Raw genomic sequence first — 17,835 nt, 5'->3', positions numbered from 1 at the left:
AGGAAAGCCTAACGGTTGAGGGGAACGTTTCATGAATTTTTTTAATAAAGTGAAGTTTGAGAACAGGTGCTGAAACTGATTTCCTCCCTTTTTGATAGTGTTTTTTTCTGTTTTTTTAAAAATAGTTAAATGGATAGAGAGAAGTCGATAAGTTAGAGTATACGGTTGGTAAGATAGAGTGCCTGACTGGTAAGGCAGAATTCCAGTGAGCAAGACAGAGTGACCAATCGGCAAGGTAGAGGGCTCCTTTGGTATTGTAGTGCACTGTACCTTATCGATAAGGAAGGTTTCTTGTTAAGAGCTCCTTATTCCTCCAAACAAGCATATGGCAAAATTATCAAACGCACTATTCGCCTAACTATCCAACTCCGGACTCGAATACGTTCCTACTCGAATTCCCATCGAATATTTGTATTCTTCGAACAACCCACTTGCTCGGAGAGGTATATTTTTAACGCCCAAAGAAAGTTTACTGAACTCGAGGAAGTTTAATGGCGCGCACCAATCAGCGTTCCTTAATTGCCGACAGAAACTGGACTATCGGACGATTTAACCCGCGGACGATTCTTTTGCTGCGAACTTGATGGACAATTTACGATCCACCCCCTACGTTCTTTTGTTCGCTAAATCGTCAAGTGTTGCGGAGGAGCGCGGCGCATGCAAACATATAATTCTTGGGGGGGGGGGGGGGGGGGCAGACTTGGCTAATCACCAAAGTGGGCGTCCGCTATGGCGGAGAGGGATTCGGTCAGTTTTGCGGCATTGGGAATCGTTTCGACGGAAAACTCGAACGATTTCGGGGACATCGGGGCTCGTTTCCAAGAAGGAGGTCGCTGGCTATGCAAATCGCAGTGCAATCGCTCGATCTTTCCTATTTCGTGGCCGTCGCTTGGCCAACGAGTACCGACGAGAGGACGTTTGTAGCTACATGAGAGCATGACTTATTGTAAGTTTTACACTGGGTCTGAACGAAACTATTATTAATGCTCTTAATCTTTATATAATTAAATAAAGAAAGGCCCAAATCAAAAATATAAAATTCAATATAAAACTTCTTCGTCGCTTTGCAGTCATATTAATTCATGAAAAATATTTCGTACGCCATAAAGGCACGAAATCCTCAGAGCAATGATAAATGAGTACACGTAGTCGCCGGATCCAGCACCACAGAAGATCAGAGTCTCGACCCAACGGTCGTCGAAAAGTTTTCCATCGAGAACGGCACACGCTCTACCCAGTCTGTGTAAACACGTTTCTACAGCGTCTGAAAGATGGTGCTCGACTTCGTAGACACCACAAATTCGAAAAAGTGAGTTCGATGGACGGCTGAGGTGGCGACGAGGAGAAACAGTCGAGATGGTAAGCTGAGCTGTTTCGTTTACAGGACGAATTGTCGAGGCGTCGCGTGGCTGAGTAGACCCGTGGAAAAACACAACTCGTTACCGTTACCTCAGCCAGGGAACTATTCTACCTTCTTCGGGCGGGACCAGTGCTTTAGTATAAATCGCATTCCAGTGGCGTTTAAATCACGGATTCTTGTTCCTCATCTCCTCAAAAGTTTCAGACATTTTCAGGGAAAGTTTCATTCTGAATAACGAATGGAACGTATAGCAATTTATTCGTGACGTTTATTCGGTCGAACACAGTCGAATTAATTTGTAGTGTTTATTCGACTGAAATTGTATACTTGAATTTACTCTTGTAATTTATTCGATTAAAGATAATTGAATTTTCTTTTAAATTGAAATTTGTCATTCTATAATTCACGGTCTGACTATAATTCGAACAAGAGATCAACAATTGTCGAATTTATAGTGATTTTCCAAATTTTCTATCTGGATAAAAATATTGCCCATCTTTGATTCGTCGTTCGATACGTCAGCGGAATGCATGACAGTGGAGAATAATTAAGCGGCCACGTCGAAGGGATGCTGCGTGTCCGACGTGCCTCCTTAGTCCTGGCGTGCCTCGATTTCTTGATGATCTGTGCGGCTCAGAACCCTGTCGACACGCCAAGGACGCTATCGAGACCCAAGAGGTACTTGATCTTCCCAGAAGGCAGCAACGTCCAGGTAAAAACCATGCTAAATCTCACCGTCCTGCTAATACATCTACATCTTTCAATTTTATCATCACCAAATCGCACATGACTTCCTACTTCGCGTAACTTATATAATAATTTTGGTCCTTGTTAAATCGAAACAATTTTTGCCTTTCGCAAATCCTACCCGTCTTTAAAATGTCAACGCGTCGAGGTTGTTTAATTCGAGCACGGTTTCGGTGCCAGATTCTATCGATAGAAATTCGATAGAAATTCGGTGAACATTGACGGAGTGTCAATCGCTTGAGGATGTATCGAGTGTCTTCTGTTTCTGTCAGCTGGTATGTTGCCTGACAGTTGGAACATACGCCAGAGAAAACGACGTGGTGATGGGCATGACTGTCGCTTTGGCGTGGGAGCTGCCGAGCAAGATCGACGACAAAATATCGAAATTACTCGATCGCAAGAGCAGGAGCGTCGTCTTCCCGAAAATAGAAGCTTTTCTGCAAGCGTAAGTGGATCAACTCGTCCGTAAATCCTCTTGAAAGCTTATCCTTTCCTCTATTTCAAACGCGATTCCATTGTCATCCTCGTCTTGCGGTTTCGAGCTCGAGTTACTACTGAGTTCATACAACTTTTAGTTCGTTTGTTCGTTTCAAAATAAGTGTTGCCCATTTACGGGTTACCATTATTCTTTTCCATAGCCACTAATCGTTCTGGATATAGTTAACGATTGAATACATGCATTACTTATGCCGGACTCATTTATTATTGACTCGCACTACTTGATTCGCTAAATTCAAACTATCGTACTACAATACCATTTTCCATGATATCTACCATTGAACTAACATTTAATTATGTGATACTAAGAAGTCCTAACCCCCAAAAAACAAAATTCACAATTTTCATTTTTAAACAGGCATCGTTAATTATTTTAATTCGATCCAATTGACATAGTTTTCTTTATCAATGCCACTATTGTTACGAAAAAGCGACGTTTTCAATTTTCTAGCAGAAATCTTTGCGTGCAGCCTGAAAGTTCCTGTAAAATGCTGAACGAAACACCAGCGTCTCTTTCTTCCAGTGTTTCGCTTATTCGCGGCGCAAATTATGTAGGAAATAGAGTGTCAAACCGCAAAGAAGACGGAAGAATTTCAATTTCTTTTCCCCCCGGCCTTCCCATCCCCCCCTCCTGCCCCTCTTCACCGCCGCCTACCCGCGGCTTTTTGTTTTCGCCCCGCGAAAGCTCGCTTTCATTCGGTCCCGAAGCGTGCCGTGTAACATGCAAATGGAGCTCCTTTTTTTTCCCTCCCGCTGGCACATGCAAATGGGCGGCAGGCGCAGGAATTTTCATGCGAAACGTGTGAGAATAACGAAACAGGAAGACTGCCGGGTTCGATTCCGCTGCATTATACAGGGTGATCCCGAACCTTTCAAAAGGTTTTAGCGAAACGTGACGGAAGAACGAATCTATCAATACCGAAAAAGTTATTCTGCTTTCTTTCTATAGGAATTTCGCAAACAAAGAATAATGCTGTAAAATGATTGGTATCTTCTAGGCTAGAGAGAAATCTTCTATAGAAATTAAATAATTACTTATGTATTCATTGTGACATATGGTGAAAATCGAAAAAAAAAAGTTAGTTGAATACGTACTGAAGGAATTTAAAAATTTCACATCAAGAGGGAAACTAGGATCCGAAAAAAATTGTTATTAAAGAGAAACGTCAACCGGGATGGATATTTTTTATTAACGTGAAATGTTTATTGAGGCATCGAGTGACAAGTGGATCACCCCGTATACAGCGTTTCCTTTCTTCCGAAGGACCTTCTCCACGCGATTTGTATTTACATCACGATCCCAAGGTACATGTTAGACGTCCTGGCGCGTGGTATCTTAAATAAAGTCGAGGATAATGTGCGGAATTATTTAAAAGTCAATGGGCCTCCTATCTAGAGACTCCAATACGTGAAATAAAAAATACACGTCTCCTGAATATCTACAAATAAACACACGAAATTGGAAAAAGCTATCGTCAATACTGTTTGAATAAAAAATTCAGGACGAAACGACCTCCTTCGCAGTTTACGAGTGGAGTTCTTTTTAAACCGCCCAAAGAATTTCCTCAAAGCGTAGTATTCGTGCTCGAGCAGGCTGTGGCTAGTTAACGACACCTCTGGCCAAGATTTTTGCGGGCTCCTATCACATGCGAGGGAATTTAATTAACAATCCACGCGGAGTCACAAGGCTCGATTGACATTCCACGCCCTGCTCAAGAACCCCGGCAGACACTCTTGTCGCTCTATTTCGCGCACCGGAAACGCCGATCTCTTCCGTCACGTAGTCAACCCCAGGATCCTCGAGATCCTTTACGAAAGTTTCCGGGTCGGATGCAGCGACGAACAGCGTGTTCCACGCGTCATCCGCGATTAAAGTTAAATGTGATTGCGCCTCAAGTCGAGCGGTAATTGTCCTGAAGTGCTTCCATTTTCTTCTTCTCTTTTTTCTTTTTTTTTTTTAGGAAAAAATAAAGGACGAATCCGAATAAAACTTTTTGTGCTTATTAACGCACTTGTAAGAACGGTGCATACATTTTTTTTAGTAATTTAGTACAAGGATATAGTAGTTATTAATAATATCCTGGGGCAATTTTGACATTTCTCAAGGGTATAGAACGAGTATTTGAGATTTTTCTTAGGACTAAGTACACGATATAATGTAGTGAATATTTTTGTGCTTTTTGGTGCACATTTGAATACTTCACTTGAATTTTTTTTAATAGATTTACGCCAATCATAGACGAATTATTAATATTCTAGTGCAGTGCTGAAATTTTCGCAAATCGTAGAAATAACGATATTAGGAAATCTTCTTTAATAAATGGATTTCTTTTATTCTTTTATTCTGTAAAATGTAAATCGATTAGTTTGAATAAACTTTGATCGACAGGACTGGTCTGGATGGGAAAGCCTGCGTGATGAGGGCGCTCTGCGAGGCTGGCCAGAGAGATCCTTCGGAGGTTGGCAAAGGGACCCTCGTTCAGGAGCTGTTGCACGTGATCTTCACGTGAGTATTTCTTTAGATATAGTTCGAGAACCTGGCGACCACTCGCATTTTATTGGCCGGCGTAAAAGTTTCGGGTTGAGGAGAGGCATTCGCGATAGGTAAATAGATAGATAGACGCATTGATCAAAGACAAACACGAATAACATCCCCTAAGAGGTCTACCTAATTTTCAGCCTCAAACATTTATTTATACCTTGCAAGAGCACATACATTTTGTGAAATGTGAATCATTAGACTTCTTGTAACAATATATTACAACTTTATGAAGAATCGAGGCTACAAATTAAATAAATAAATTGAAATACTACAACTTCTGCAACTGGCAAAGAAAAATTTCCCTGTGCTAGTCTCTATTGAATCCTACTAACAATAAGTGACTACGAACGATCGATACTACCTGCCTCAAGTATAACACCTGTATTCGCTGTTTGAATGACGAACGATATGCTACAGCGAAGCAGTCTCTATTAACTAATTCGAGCAATTAGTCAATGTGGAGACTGTGAAACTAATATGTCTGGCTGATCACCGTGTAAACAATTACATGTGCTATTCAACCGAAACGATTAAATTACGCGTGAGAGACTCGTGTTCAATGAATCATTCAAGCCCCCCATTGTGTTCAACAATTGCTTATCAAACATTAAACAAATCGAAGTAACTAATATTGGTAACTGCAAAACATTTGAACTTGAAGTGAGATCTAAAACGAGACAGAGAATACCTTAAACTTCGACTTGCTTCGTTTCTTCGAGGGTCCATAGAACAGAGGCTCTGCTTCTCGCAAAATAAAAAAATCATCGAAATGATGACTTAAACCCCTCCCCCCCTATTTTAACTCACACTACAACATAGATGTCGATACCGAACAAATTTTCGAAGCAATAACCGTGAATTTCGCTTTTCATCTAACAGCCTGCCCAAGGAGGGAAGATTCGAGCGAGCGACGGACGGAGCCTACGATCGCGCTCACAGGACTGCTGAGAATTGCGAACAGCTCTACCCGACCTGCCAGCACTCCATTTACGAGGTAGACTTCTGAGGCTGGCCAAAAGGAACCCAGCCGACCCGTGGAATCCCGACGCATTCGTATGCGTGTGCGGCGTCGACCGCTGCTCGCCTCAAACGAAAACGTTGTTGAAGTTTTCCTGGCCGCTCGCCCGAACTCTGGCGATCTTTCAACCTGCCCCCACCCCCTCACCAACCCCCCGACCCCGCATAATCTTCTGGTCCAGCGGAACGCGCGGCCAACCGTTGCCAAGTTGCGCGCGGGATCATCGCGCGGATACATTTGTTACAACGAAAGCGTAAACTGCGGTGGACCTCGCTTGCTCGCAACTGTTTGCCCAGCCGCCGAGTAAATCGCGCCAAACGAGTTCTTTAGTCGACGGTATTAAAAGTCTCTAACAAGGCGACTTTACGATCCTCGAGAGCGCCTTTTGAACTGGGCACAAGCTGGCCGAATCGGATCCGACTCCAACATGGCTCTGAGCGTTGATCGAAATGATTCTAGAAGACAAAGAAGGTTATATGGATCGGACATGTTGCAGGAATTATTGTATATCGGGGGTTGAGTGTTTTGATAGACATCTGTAATCTTTGGGATTATTAAGGGTTTCCTTCTATATAAGGGAGGATTGTTCCCTCGATATAAGCACACGAAATATCTTTAACAATTTTTATGCGTTGACTAAGGGACGAGGTCGAAAGTTGATTAGTCAACTCGAAAAATGTGGATACAGTAACCCGTTAATATAAGGACGGAATCTTACCTCGATATAAGCACACAAACTACCCGTAACGATTTTGATACGTAGATTAAAAGGAAAACTGAGAGACATGTTATTTTAAAAATGTAGCTGATCTATCCGTATAAACATCAGTACACATCAAAGACAAATAAATAAGAACGGTAAAGGAAATCGAACGGAAATCGAATAAACGAAGAAAATTTTCCCAAATGTTTAAAATAAAATCAAACTTTTCAGGGATCCTTCGAAGCCTTTAAATTTTCAATTCGAGTTTTCACCAGCGAATTGCGAAGATTTCGCGTGCGACCTTTCAGCGGGTATATTTCACAGACTGTCACGGCACCACAACGACGGCGGCGCGTAATTCATTTTGCATTAACAAAATGGTCAACCAAGTGTCGGTGAATTTATAGTTCATTTCGGCAGAGTGCCGCGGCCGAATGCCGGTGCTCCAGCCCCTCTTGTAAACCAGCTACGGTCGGCGAGGGGTTGGGTGAAGGAAAAAACGTCGGCGTCGTTATTTAAATGTCCAATATTTAACCAGCGAGCATTACGCTAAACACACTCGCAACGTTGTTATTAATATACTAACGCACGATCCGACGAACTCCGGCCGGAACGGAGTTTGAACAGACCATAATCCGTCGCTTTCGGGAAAGCAGCGGAGAAAAAAGCATCCCAACGGCCGGAGAGCACGCGAGAAATTGTATTTAAAAAAGACGTTGATGAGAATCAACGCCGTCGGTGCGTGAATTTTTATGTAAAACTGCGGAGAATTGAGAAACGACGCCACGATTTTTTTTTTAGGGTTCTGATGGCGGCGAGGCGAGGGGAATAAAAGCCGTCTGTTGGCAGTTGTAGAAGGTTGAGAAAATAGTAATATCGTTTTCACTGGTTTTAATTACTTGGGGCGAAATTAGATTGGTTAAAGGGACATCGATCATCTGTAAGGTCCTTTTAAGTGTTTTGAAATTTTATTAATACAGACTAAATAATTTGAGTGTTGTAATAATGGGATACGAGCAAAATTCTCCTAATAAAATGTCGAATAAAAAGAATGGACTGTGGTGAAATGATTTTCCGTGTAAAATGAAAGACGACTCGATCTATGTTAAATTTCGATCGCCATAGAGGGAGACTGAGAGGGAGAGCGAAAATTTATCGCCTCTGGTAAAAAATCCGCAATTCCGTTTTTTACAACGGCGAACGTTCCGATTATATTTTCGCCCGACCGACGATCGTCGCGAGGCTCGTCGTAAAATTTCACTGCCCCTAGCGAACGAGACCGATGATCCCATCATTCTAATTCTAATTACTTGGCAAGCCGAGGACAATGATCCGCGGCTCTCTTGCTATCGTATAAATCCCACGTTGGACGATATCGCAAAAATGTATTTCCCTTAATTTATTCGACGGGCCACGCTTTGCAAAAGGGTGTCGATTAATATTTAAGAGGTGCCTCTACCAATTTGAAACATCGGGGAAAATAGGTCGCGCGACCCTTTGACTCGTGGAACCTGGTCCAGTCACTTTGAATTTCACTATGATAGAGTTCTTACTAAACTCATATTTTGCATACAGTTTTATTAGATAGCGGGAAAAATTGTTAGTGGGTTAAATTTATTGTTTATAGCAGTTTTAATAAAAGGGGAAGCTTTATTTCCCAGATGTAGTGAAGAATATTGGTTTGGAATCTCTGGAATACGTTTACGTTTTTATTTACATTGTAGAGCACCTTGTAGATGGTATACATAAAATGAATTTTATTGAAATGTAAGTCGAAACGTGAATATGTTTCGAAGATTTGAAAAAAGATTTATTATCATAATATTATATATTCCAAAGAGGAATTAAAATGCATTAAAAATGAATTCAGAATAGAATGTTTACTCGAGTAATTTTGCAGCAACAAAGGAAAGATTTATCCCATTGTCTCCTTTCTCAAGCAAGTATTACGCGCACCGAGGCGAATGACTCGCGAAGATTGGAATACCGAGTTCGACGAAATTAATGGTCTTTCGAACCGGCATTGTTTTATTGCTGCATCCGAGCATGCTTTTAAGTGGAGTTCCGGGTTTCTCGATTTTATGAAAGTTTCAACGAGCTGCTAGTTTTTGCAAGATTAGATCTGCGAACGATAACGGCTGATAAAGATTAATCTTTCGTTAAGTGGATCCACTTTCGTGCCAGCGTGCCGTGATAAATGCAGCAATTTTTCCATACGAGTCTAAACGCTCAAGCTTCGCCACGATGTTTCTAATAATTCATCTGCCAGGAGCAATACACGGCTCTCTCGTGTTCCTCGAGGCTCGCGGTTGCTCGAAAAGTCGAGACATTACTTTTCAATTGCGCTGTGATTAATATCGAGCCAAACATATAAAGTGCACTTCTTCTCGGCGATCTTTTTCAGAGTTCTAAGAGACAATATATTCGATGGGAATGAGACATTAATATTAACATGATTACATTTGTTAGGAGCCATTTTTCATTCGACACTTTTTTAAATTTTTCTTAGTTCGAAGAATTAATTATTTATTTATTAAGAGATTATATCTCCTACGCTACTCTTCATTTTTCTTACATCAACTTACTTTCTCAAACACAATTTGTCAAAATGATTCCATAGTTGAAGGAATAAATTATTCCTATTAATAAATTATTGACTAACTGTTGTTTATATAAAAAGAATTCATATCGATGGTTAAAAGTCACCTGCAATTTGCACTTGCGGTTTAACGACTAATTCGAAGTAGCTTAACGATTCAGCCATAAACTCCTCGCTAAACGGTTCGAAACGTTACAACCACCGTTACCTGTTATTATATCATCCGCCAGTTCCTATCACTTAGCGTCTCCGGTCAGGTAAACTGACTGGCCCCCACAAATCCTCTCCGTTGACCGAAGCAATTCGAGCAAGTTAAACGGGATGCTGGCGGTGAGTCCGTTGTTCCTCGTTCTGGCAATCAAACTCTTCTGTCCATCCGATGCGATAACCCCCACGAAATCGACGAATGACACCGTGGGACGGTCCAAACGTGATTTCGAGACGAAGTACCTGGTCTTTCCGCAAGGAAGCAACGTTCAAGTGAGTCAAAAATTCTGATCAAATTCTTCAAACTTCCTCAAACATACACTGTGTTCGGTGAATCTTTTCAAAATTTAGTTCGTTGCTTAAATTTAGAAGCATAATCCTCGACAGACTATTTGGGATTCTTAATTTATCGTCTCAATATTTAATCGTCGTCAGATATTAATTCTTCTACCATATATTTCATAGATTGTACGGCTAATAATACAAATCCTATCCTACGCGGTAGACAAATTGAGTGCAAAATAAAAAGATAAGATCTACAGGGTGTCGGGTAAGAAACAGATCAGGTACTCCACTTGAGTAAATTTTTATATCCGAAACAAGCCTCTCCGTTCCATATTTTCCCTTGGCTTCGCTTATATCGTAAAAAACTTGTTTGTTACGTTACACCGCGGTGTCCTCGAGGTGCTTCGATGCCGCAAGTTCGAGGGAACTTCCGCTGTAAACGGTACCTTAATAATTTCTAATATCCGACACGGCTCGAAGCGGTGGCGTCGTTTCGCGCGGGAGACCACTTCGTCATTGAAAACGCTGGTATAGAAAATTTAAACGGTAAGGGGACTTCGTATCGCCGTAGACGAACGTCGGTAATTGGCTAAAATTAATTATTAACCGGTTCGAGAAATTTTAATTCTAGAGGAGACGACGCCCAACGGTATATTGCAATTAGCCGCAGAATCATGCGACGTATTATGAACAAAATCAACGGGGAACTTGATCTTATGTTTTTCCTGTCAAAAGTAATTTGACAAGTAATCATGTCTAATCGCGCGACTCACTGGAGATAGTCCCCATTCAATTTGATTCGTTTTGGTGGTCCAGCTGGTGTACTGTTTGACCATGAACACTTATGCGAAGCCATCCGGAGACTACACGATTGGAATCACCGCTGGCCAAGCTTGGGAGTTGCCTAGCAAGAGCATGTTCTCAAAATACAAAGACTATAATCGTAGAAGCAGAAGAGAACTGTATAGCAAGATAGAGCTGTTGCTGGGAACGTGAGTAAATTTCGATAAGAACTTTGACAAGACGATTCGTTGACATTTCTAGCAATAACGAGGCAACCCTTAACAATTGAATCGAGAACACTTCGCCATGACATCTCAAAATTTTAATAAATTCCTATTTTATTGCGATTACTCGATCTGCAATTATTAATTAACAATCAGGATGTTGGATAATGCTAATGATCTCTGCGACGACGTTGTCTTCTCTTCGAACACGGTTTATAATTTTAAACGCGACATAAATAAATGACTAGACTAATTTTAATCCTCGTCTTACTGTGCTCTATCGATTTTCTATACTTGCCATGTACCTGTTATCCACCGTTTGTCTTTTAATTGCGTGTCCATACTGTTTTCTGTTTTCCCTTACGTATAAAAGATCCTTACAGTAGACGAAATTGAAATTTAATCATAGTGATAATTCCAGAGAACTATACAATTTAAAAATCAATAGAAATTCTTCCTAAATCTTCTCTTCTCTAAAGAAATTCCCTTGCCTACGTTTGTTCTCCTCTTTAATTTCGTCCCTCTTTTCCACTCATACTCTTAAGCAATCGCTGTTATCACTATTATCTCTTATATTCGCACGCTCTGCGCTAATGGTACAGCTTACGTACAATAATGGATCTTTATCCATTCAACAAGTGAATAAATAGAACAGAAAATCTGCCCATAATTAAGTAGGTTAAACTCATTAAGGGTTTGTTTAGGGTTCAAGTTCCCTTTGAGGTGCCCCCTTGTTCGCGGTTGGCTCTTTTCCTCCCACGGCGAACCGTTCAAACCACCCACGCAACGGTTTACACGACAGCAGAGTATTGTCTCGCTGGCAAAGAAAGTCCGCGTCGAGTATACTTCGAAAGGCATTGTTCCTCCCCAAGGGGCTCTTGATTTTTCGGTGGGGTGGGGCGTGGTGAAGAGGCCTCTGTCAGATGCAAAACAACCAGCAGGTCTCGAATTTTTATCGTCGATAGAGCGACCCGCGTCCTCCAACGGCCACTTCTAACGATTCGCGACGGATAATCGTCGAAAACGACAATGAGAGGCCCTGACGGTTAAGTGGCCCTTCGCCCTTTGAGCAAACACGAAATCGGTCGACCTCTGTTTAGGACAGCGATTCCTCATCCCTTAAAGCTTGTTGTACTTTGCAATACACGTGGACTTCGATGCTATTTTCAGTGTAAATTTATCGGTTTTGGACAATTCGAAGAGATTAACATTCTTTGTCCGTTGAGTGGTAGGTACACGCAGCAAGATATAACGTGAATTTTATTTTGAAATTCAGAGTGTAGCTACTTGTCTATACAAATCGTTATACCGCGAAGTGTACATTATTTATGAAAGGCGTTTGCACGTATCTCAATCTGTTTAACGCTAGTGCTGTATGCCAACATAGACTGTACTATTTTTAATTTACGATAACACTGCCTTCTCATCCTTCGTCAAACATCTCAAATCAAACTCCAGTAAAAAGTCATTTGAATTTTTGTAAATAATCCACGTTTAAATTCATAGAAGAAATCATTATTCTCGAACGAAAGAGAGCAAGTCTCTTTGGAGGGTTTCGGTTTGGTCCTTCCGAAAATCTCGAAACGACACTCGAAACAGACGAAAGGGGCTGGTTTATCGCTGGACTCGATTCAGACCGCACAATCGCGGGGAATCCGTGAAAAGCCTCTGCCCTTTCGTCGCGCCTGGGTTGGGTTTCGGTTTACAGCGGCGAGTGAAACGCCCGAGTTCAACCAGCGGGGGCTTTTGTTTCGTCCAGCAGCTTTCGTTCTTCGCGCGAAGAGAAGCCAGGAGAAAGCGATCTCGTGGCTGAAAGGTGGGAAAACGTTCGATCGATTTTATTCTCTCGATCGCCTCCTAACTCGTTCACCTGAACCAATGGCTATTAATTCGCTTCGATTCTGCTTGGGTCATTTGAGACCCCTCTGAATCTCCTCTTTATCGGGTCTTATTTAAACGAATTTAAAGTCTTTATGGAAAAGGAATAGTGCTATTTGTGGAAGGTATTGGTGTGAATCTTGATCGGAGCAATTCTTGAATAAACTCTTGGATTCGAGATCCCTCTAAAATTCAAACTAATATCAGGTTTGAGTTAAACGAATTAAACCTCTTCAGGGACAGTTTTTTTGTATGATTACTAAATTTTTGTCCTTTTTATTATTGACAGTAAATATAATAATAACAAACTAAACGTCCGCATATGTGGCCAAGGGCGTGAATAGGTTAAGTCTGAATTGTTATAGGAAAATTGTTATTCTTAAGATTCGCACTTTTATTAAGAAAATTATTTTTCCTGTCACTCGTTCTTCTTTCCCTGTAAAGACTGTAAAGTCATTTAATCCACACCTGGTAATACGGAGATCCTGGAGATCGACGAAATGCAACGTCGAGCCCACCCCGACACGGGACAGCAAGGGTTTAAACGGGCACTGGGAGGGCTGCTCTGTCGTTTTGAAGCACACTGTACACGGAACATTAAACTGTGCAAGAAGCATCCGGGACCGTTCGAGTATTGACAAATGAGGGAGATTTCTCTCGATGCCCGAAGGGTTGCGTTACTCGAATGCATTACTCGAAAGGAGGCGTTATCGATCGATTAAAACAGCCATTCTGCGCGGCCCGTGTGCGAGCGGGCATTGCATACTGCTTGCATAAATATCATCGATTACCCGATATTGGTAACCATTTGTCAAATTGCTGCATCGGAATTCGAGCAGCGCCGATAAATGGCAGTCGGAATTAATCTTTACCGTTTCGTGCCCGCTTGTTCGCTATCGACGACGTCCCGCGCCGATTTTTTTACCCGTTCGAAATTCCACGGGCTGCGTTCGTTCTGTAAATTGTCGAGGATGCCGTGAATCAGTGATGCGCGTCTCTTCTCGACGGAAGAACAAATAAAATAATGTATCAAGGTATTAGGCAGTACTCGAGTGATCGCCCTCGCTCCTCATATTTATTCGATGCGAATAGTGCGCAGGGTCTTTAGTTTGTAAAGCCTTTTCTAGTTGAGACAAAATAGTCGATCGATTCGTAATATTCTATACAGTTACTTGACATAATAATCCAAGATTATAATGTTATTCTCATATCTACAGATTGATAATTTTAAATCAATATGAAGATAACTCGAACGAGAAACAACTTTATCAAATTATGATCACGATATTATATTTCTCAATTATTTCGAAGATGACTCAAACAAAAGCCACTTTCTAAAGTAATAATCCTGATCCTACATTTACAGGCTCGTAATCTTTAATTAATCAACCTCAACCTCACGCCTACATCTTCCTAATTTTCAATCACCCTAAAGGTGACTCGAATAAAACATAACTTCGATGAAAATAAAACTAAATATCAATCCTGTGTTCACAGTTTCCCTCGTACCAATTACAAGGTCTCCACGTCCATGAAAAGAAAAAGTCTTCGTGTTCCCTTCGTGCGTGTCTGGCATGATCGCGGTGCGGATTTCCGTTTCCGCGATGAAACACGGCAACTGCATTATTCCGATCCCGATAGCGGAGCATCGTGCTCTATAATTGCCGGTGTTTCGCTCCGAGGGTAACCGTGCGGGGGTGTGGGAGACGGGGCTCCGCTGGAAAGGGCGGAGAGGGTCCTTGTAAACCTTCGTCGGTTTACACCGAACCACTCGCCGGTATCAACGCTCGACGCTATTATCGCGAACTTAATGAATAGACCGCTGACTCACGAACAGCCTGACGACGATAACGAGAATGATAGTGATAAACGATCCCCGCACACCGCCCCACTAACTAACGTATTCTCTTGCGAAGTCAGGGCAAGGACGGAAGGGGCTGCGTACTCAAGGCAATCTGCACGGCGGCCGCCAGAAGTCGAACGGAGATTGGCAGAGCCACCTTCTTCGAGGAAATTCTCCACGTCGTGTTCGCGTGAGTGTAACGAAACCTAGAGCTGGTAATTGTTTCCCTCGGTTAGGACCTCGTTTGCAACGGTGGGAACTCAGGTTTAGTCTGTAAGGTGTATCTTGGATCAGAGTATTTAGCAGTTGCCTGGAGATTATTGAGGTATAGTATTTAGAATTTGGATTGGTAGGTTGGAATTTTTGTTTGATGAAAGAATAATAGGGAGAGAGCGAAAATGTACAGGGGGGTTAGACGGGACTCCGTGATGGGGATGCCCCAACCCCGTGACCACGAGCGGCCACTTGATTTTGCTTCAACTATAGGAGCCCCAAGATTTGAGATTGCGTCGTATCACGGTCGATAGAAATACGAAAAAGATGATGGAAGGAAAAGAAGCAAAATGGATGCAACGTCGACGGGTACAGCTGTCATAAAAGTGTCGTCGCGTCCGTCCTCGTAGCTCGAAGTAGTTGGCAGAGTCGAGGCGCGTTCGCGTTACACTTTCTCGATAACGCGTTGAATTTATTCATGACATACGCCGTGACGCTTAGCGTCGTCGGTCTGCTACGTCCGCGGGAATCCCTTCGACAACTTTTCCCTCTATTTTAATAACCAGCCCAGGAAGTTTTCCCAACGACGCTCGAAGAGCCCGCGGAGTTAGCATTTCGCGTAACGCGAAAGGAAACGGAGCTATTGTTCGCTGGCAAGTAAAGTTGAAGGGCGCCCTCCGAGAGGGAGGCTTCGATAATTAATAACGCTGGTGAATCGCGAGCAACCCGATCGAGTGTTCGGCGTATTTTTAGGTACTTCGAGCGATCGCTCCTAGCGGAGAAACTTGGTGAAAGAGCGATGAGAATTTAAGAGGGTGCTGCCTCGCTTAAAATTCAGTCTTTCAATTCGTTTCCACCCCCGAGTTTCACCCTGGAAAATTGACTCGATAAACTATCTCCTCTGCTAATTAAATCATTAGACTTCACCTGCTGAATAAAAAGCGCCCATATTCTTTGAAAAGCGAATAGGATTCTGATCTTCAAGAATTTTTTCTAAATTTTCCAAACCTACAATTGTTCGCGAGCAACCTACTAATCCAAATTTTATTTTAATACGTAGATACCGTTTCTTGTTCCTTTATAAGTGTTTCACGATTTTGTTTCATGCTTCAGATTGCCTGGCAATTTCGACGACACGGATACCGTGACCGAGTACGAGAGAGCTTACTTCCAGCAAGAGAAGTGCGACGAAATGGAAGACAGGTGTCCAGACGTCTTCTAGGAGATAGGGTCCTTATTCTTAATTTTCCAAATGAACAATAAGAATCACAGTGTGCAGCGAAAACCTTTCGAAAACTCGAATGAGGGTGAACATTTGTCTATTATTCCCTAGGGAGATGTTTCTGGGTCCTTGTGAAAATATACGTGAAAGATAACTAAAATAAAATATTATTTTCTGGCAATTGAAAACCATGTAACTAGTTTTGTCTATTGTGCAACAATAAAATACTCCCCTTTCGAAACATCACCATCGACTTATGTTATTGTAATCAATGGGTTATTCGCGTTTAGTTAATAAATAAACACAGCCACGCCTATGGGCGTTGCGTCATCTATAGAGTAAACACTATCAATGGATTCATTAGTCTTACAATAATATCGCGTAGTTGCTGGGATAATACACGGTGAGCCTCCGAAGGTGCATCCTTCCGGGGATTGCGTGCTGTAGCGTGTATTTTGGTCGCGGCAACGCGTATTTCGCCTTCTGTTGTTTGCACGTGCACGCGCTGTAATGCAATTCACCCTTTGAGAACGTCAGCTGGGAGCTTGTGTTTGCATCGCGCATCATTAACGCGGCACGACCGTCGTCGATTCCCAGATCACGGCACACGAACGTCGTATTCTCGGAAACGCTTCGCGAGTCTACATTTGCGCGAGACGATTCGGTAATGTTATATTTTTTTTCGGTGCTCAGGTGAGTACTAGTCAGACGTTGCTCTACAGTTGACAGTCTCGTCGGTTGGCAATTTTGAAAATTGGCACAATCAACAGTTAATTTTAAGCATTCATCCAGTTGACAGTTACCAGATATCACTTGTCATTTGATAAATTCAATAAATGAAAATCAACAATGCCAACCTACACCCCAAGCGAAATATAAACAGTATATCGAACAAACATGTTTTATTTACAAATCTGAGGTCCAGAAAGTTTGTCTTGCTAAACGACCGCTTTTCGACGAGTTTATTAAACTTTAGCGTATGCAGTATTGATATAAACAAGCTGTACATATAAAATTCGAGGAAACGAACGAACCTGTTTCATTTTTCGAGGAGAAACGTCACAAAAATAGCACTATTACGCCATAATTCACGCGTCAAAGTTTCCGGTTGGGATTACAGTTGGCTTCCACGAAACGACTCGCTTTACCCAGGACATCAAGCATTCATTTATTCGGGAAAGTATTGCCCAGCCGTAATTTCGGAAATTCCCTGTCCCCGTTTAAAATGCAGCGACCCGTTTAATTAAGGGCCATCGGGCCAGATTCGGACGAGCGAAATCAGTTCGTCTCTGGGACGTTCAATAAATCTCTCTCGACTCATCGCGAGCGACTATCCAGCGATGTCTTCGGTTGTAAGGGGAGAAAGAAAAGAGGAACAGGGTGTGGCGAAGAGTGGTTGATGCAGGAACGGATCTAGACTCAATGGATTCTGAAGGAATTGCTACAGAGGGACCCTCTCCTTTTAAGGAAGAAAAAATTAATAAAAGTTTAGAGATTTGAACAATCGAACTTGGAGATTCCAAGAAAGAAATTTATTTATTTACTTTTTTACGAGGAGGCTCTTAGACCTTTTTATTGCTGAAATAATCAGTGGTTCTATGTTTAATAAAAGAGTATGTAGGGGTAGGAAGCACAGAAATGGAAGTAAAGACAATTTTAAACGAAAAAGGTACCGGAGTCAAGTGGATGAAAAAGAATATAATTTTAAGTTAT

At 42.0% G+C, this 17,835-nt stretch overlaps 2 protein-coding genes across 2 annotated transcripts; both read left to right on the top strand.

Moving 5' to 3' along the window:
• The first annotated feature begins 1,928 nt into the window (after positions 1 to 1,928).
• On the top strand, positions 1,929 to 6,153 carry LOC128873525 (uncharacterized). The gene is made up of 4 exons (XM_054117151.1): positions 1,929 to 2,072; positions 2,380 to 2,552; positions 4,995 to 5,111; positions 6,027 to 6,153. The coding sequence occupies exons 1-4, from the start codon at positions 1,929 to 1,931 to the stop codon at positions 6,151 to 6,153; spliced, it is 561 nt and encodes a 186-aa protein (XP_053973126.1).
• A 3,635-nt stretch (positions 6,154 to 9,788) lies between these two features.
• On the top strand, positions 9,789 to 16,290 carry LOC128873524 (uncharacterized). Its single transcript, XM_054117150.1, has 4 exons — positions 9,789 to 9,947; positions 10,776 to 10,951; positions 14,761 to 14,877; positions 16,014 to 16,290. Exons 1-4 carry the CDS (start codon positions 9,789 to 9,791, stop codon positions 16,120 to 16,122), a joined length of 561 nt encoding a protein of 186 aa, XP_053973125.1. The 3' UTR covers positions 16,123 to 16,290.
• The last annotated feature ends 1,545 nt before the right edge of the window (positions 16,291 to 17,835 follow it).

Source organism: Hylaeus volcanicus, chromosome 3, assembly GCF_026283585.1.
Source record: "Hylaeus volcanicus isolate JK05 chromosome 3, UHH_iyHylVolc1.0_haploid, whole genome shotgun sequence".
Classification (NCBI taxonomy): Eukaryota; Metazoa; Arthropoda; class Insecta; order Hymenoptera; family Colletidae; genus Hylaeus; species Hylaeus volcanicus.
The sequence above is the reverse complement of the archived record's forward strand: the minus strand, read 5'-3'. Positions and strand labels throughout refer to the sequence as shown.

Bases quoted from the DNA above. Each gene is read 5' to 3' on its own strand.
- LOC128873524 (XM_054117150.1), top strand. From the start codon at position 9,789: ATGCTGGCGGTGAGTCCGTTGTTCCTCGTTCTGGCAATCAAACTCTTC. The intron at 9,948-10,775 runs GTGAGTCAAAAA...TTGGTGGTCCAG, and splicing joins CGCAAGGAAGCAACGTTCAA to CTGGTGTACTGTTTGACCAT. The intron at 10,952-14,760 runs GTGAGTAAATTT...TCTCTTGCGAAG, and splicing joins ATAGAGCTGTTGCTGGGAAC to TCAGGGCAAGGACGGAAGGG.
- LOC128873525 (XM_054117151.1), top strand. From the start codon at position 1,929: ATGCTGCGTGTCCGACGTGCCTCCTTAGTCCTGGCGTGCCTCGATTTC. The intron at 2,553-4,994 runs GTAAGTGGATCA...TTTGATCGACAG, and splicing joins ATAGAAGCTTTTCTGCAAGC to GACTGGTCTGGATGGGAAAG. The intron at 5,112-6,026 runs GTGAGTATTTCT...TTCATCTAACAG, and splicing joins CTGTTGCACGTGATCTTCAC to CCTGCCCAAGGAGGGAAGAT.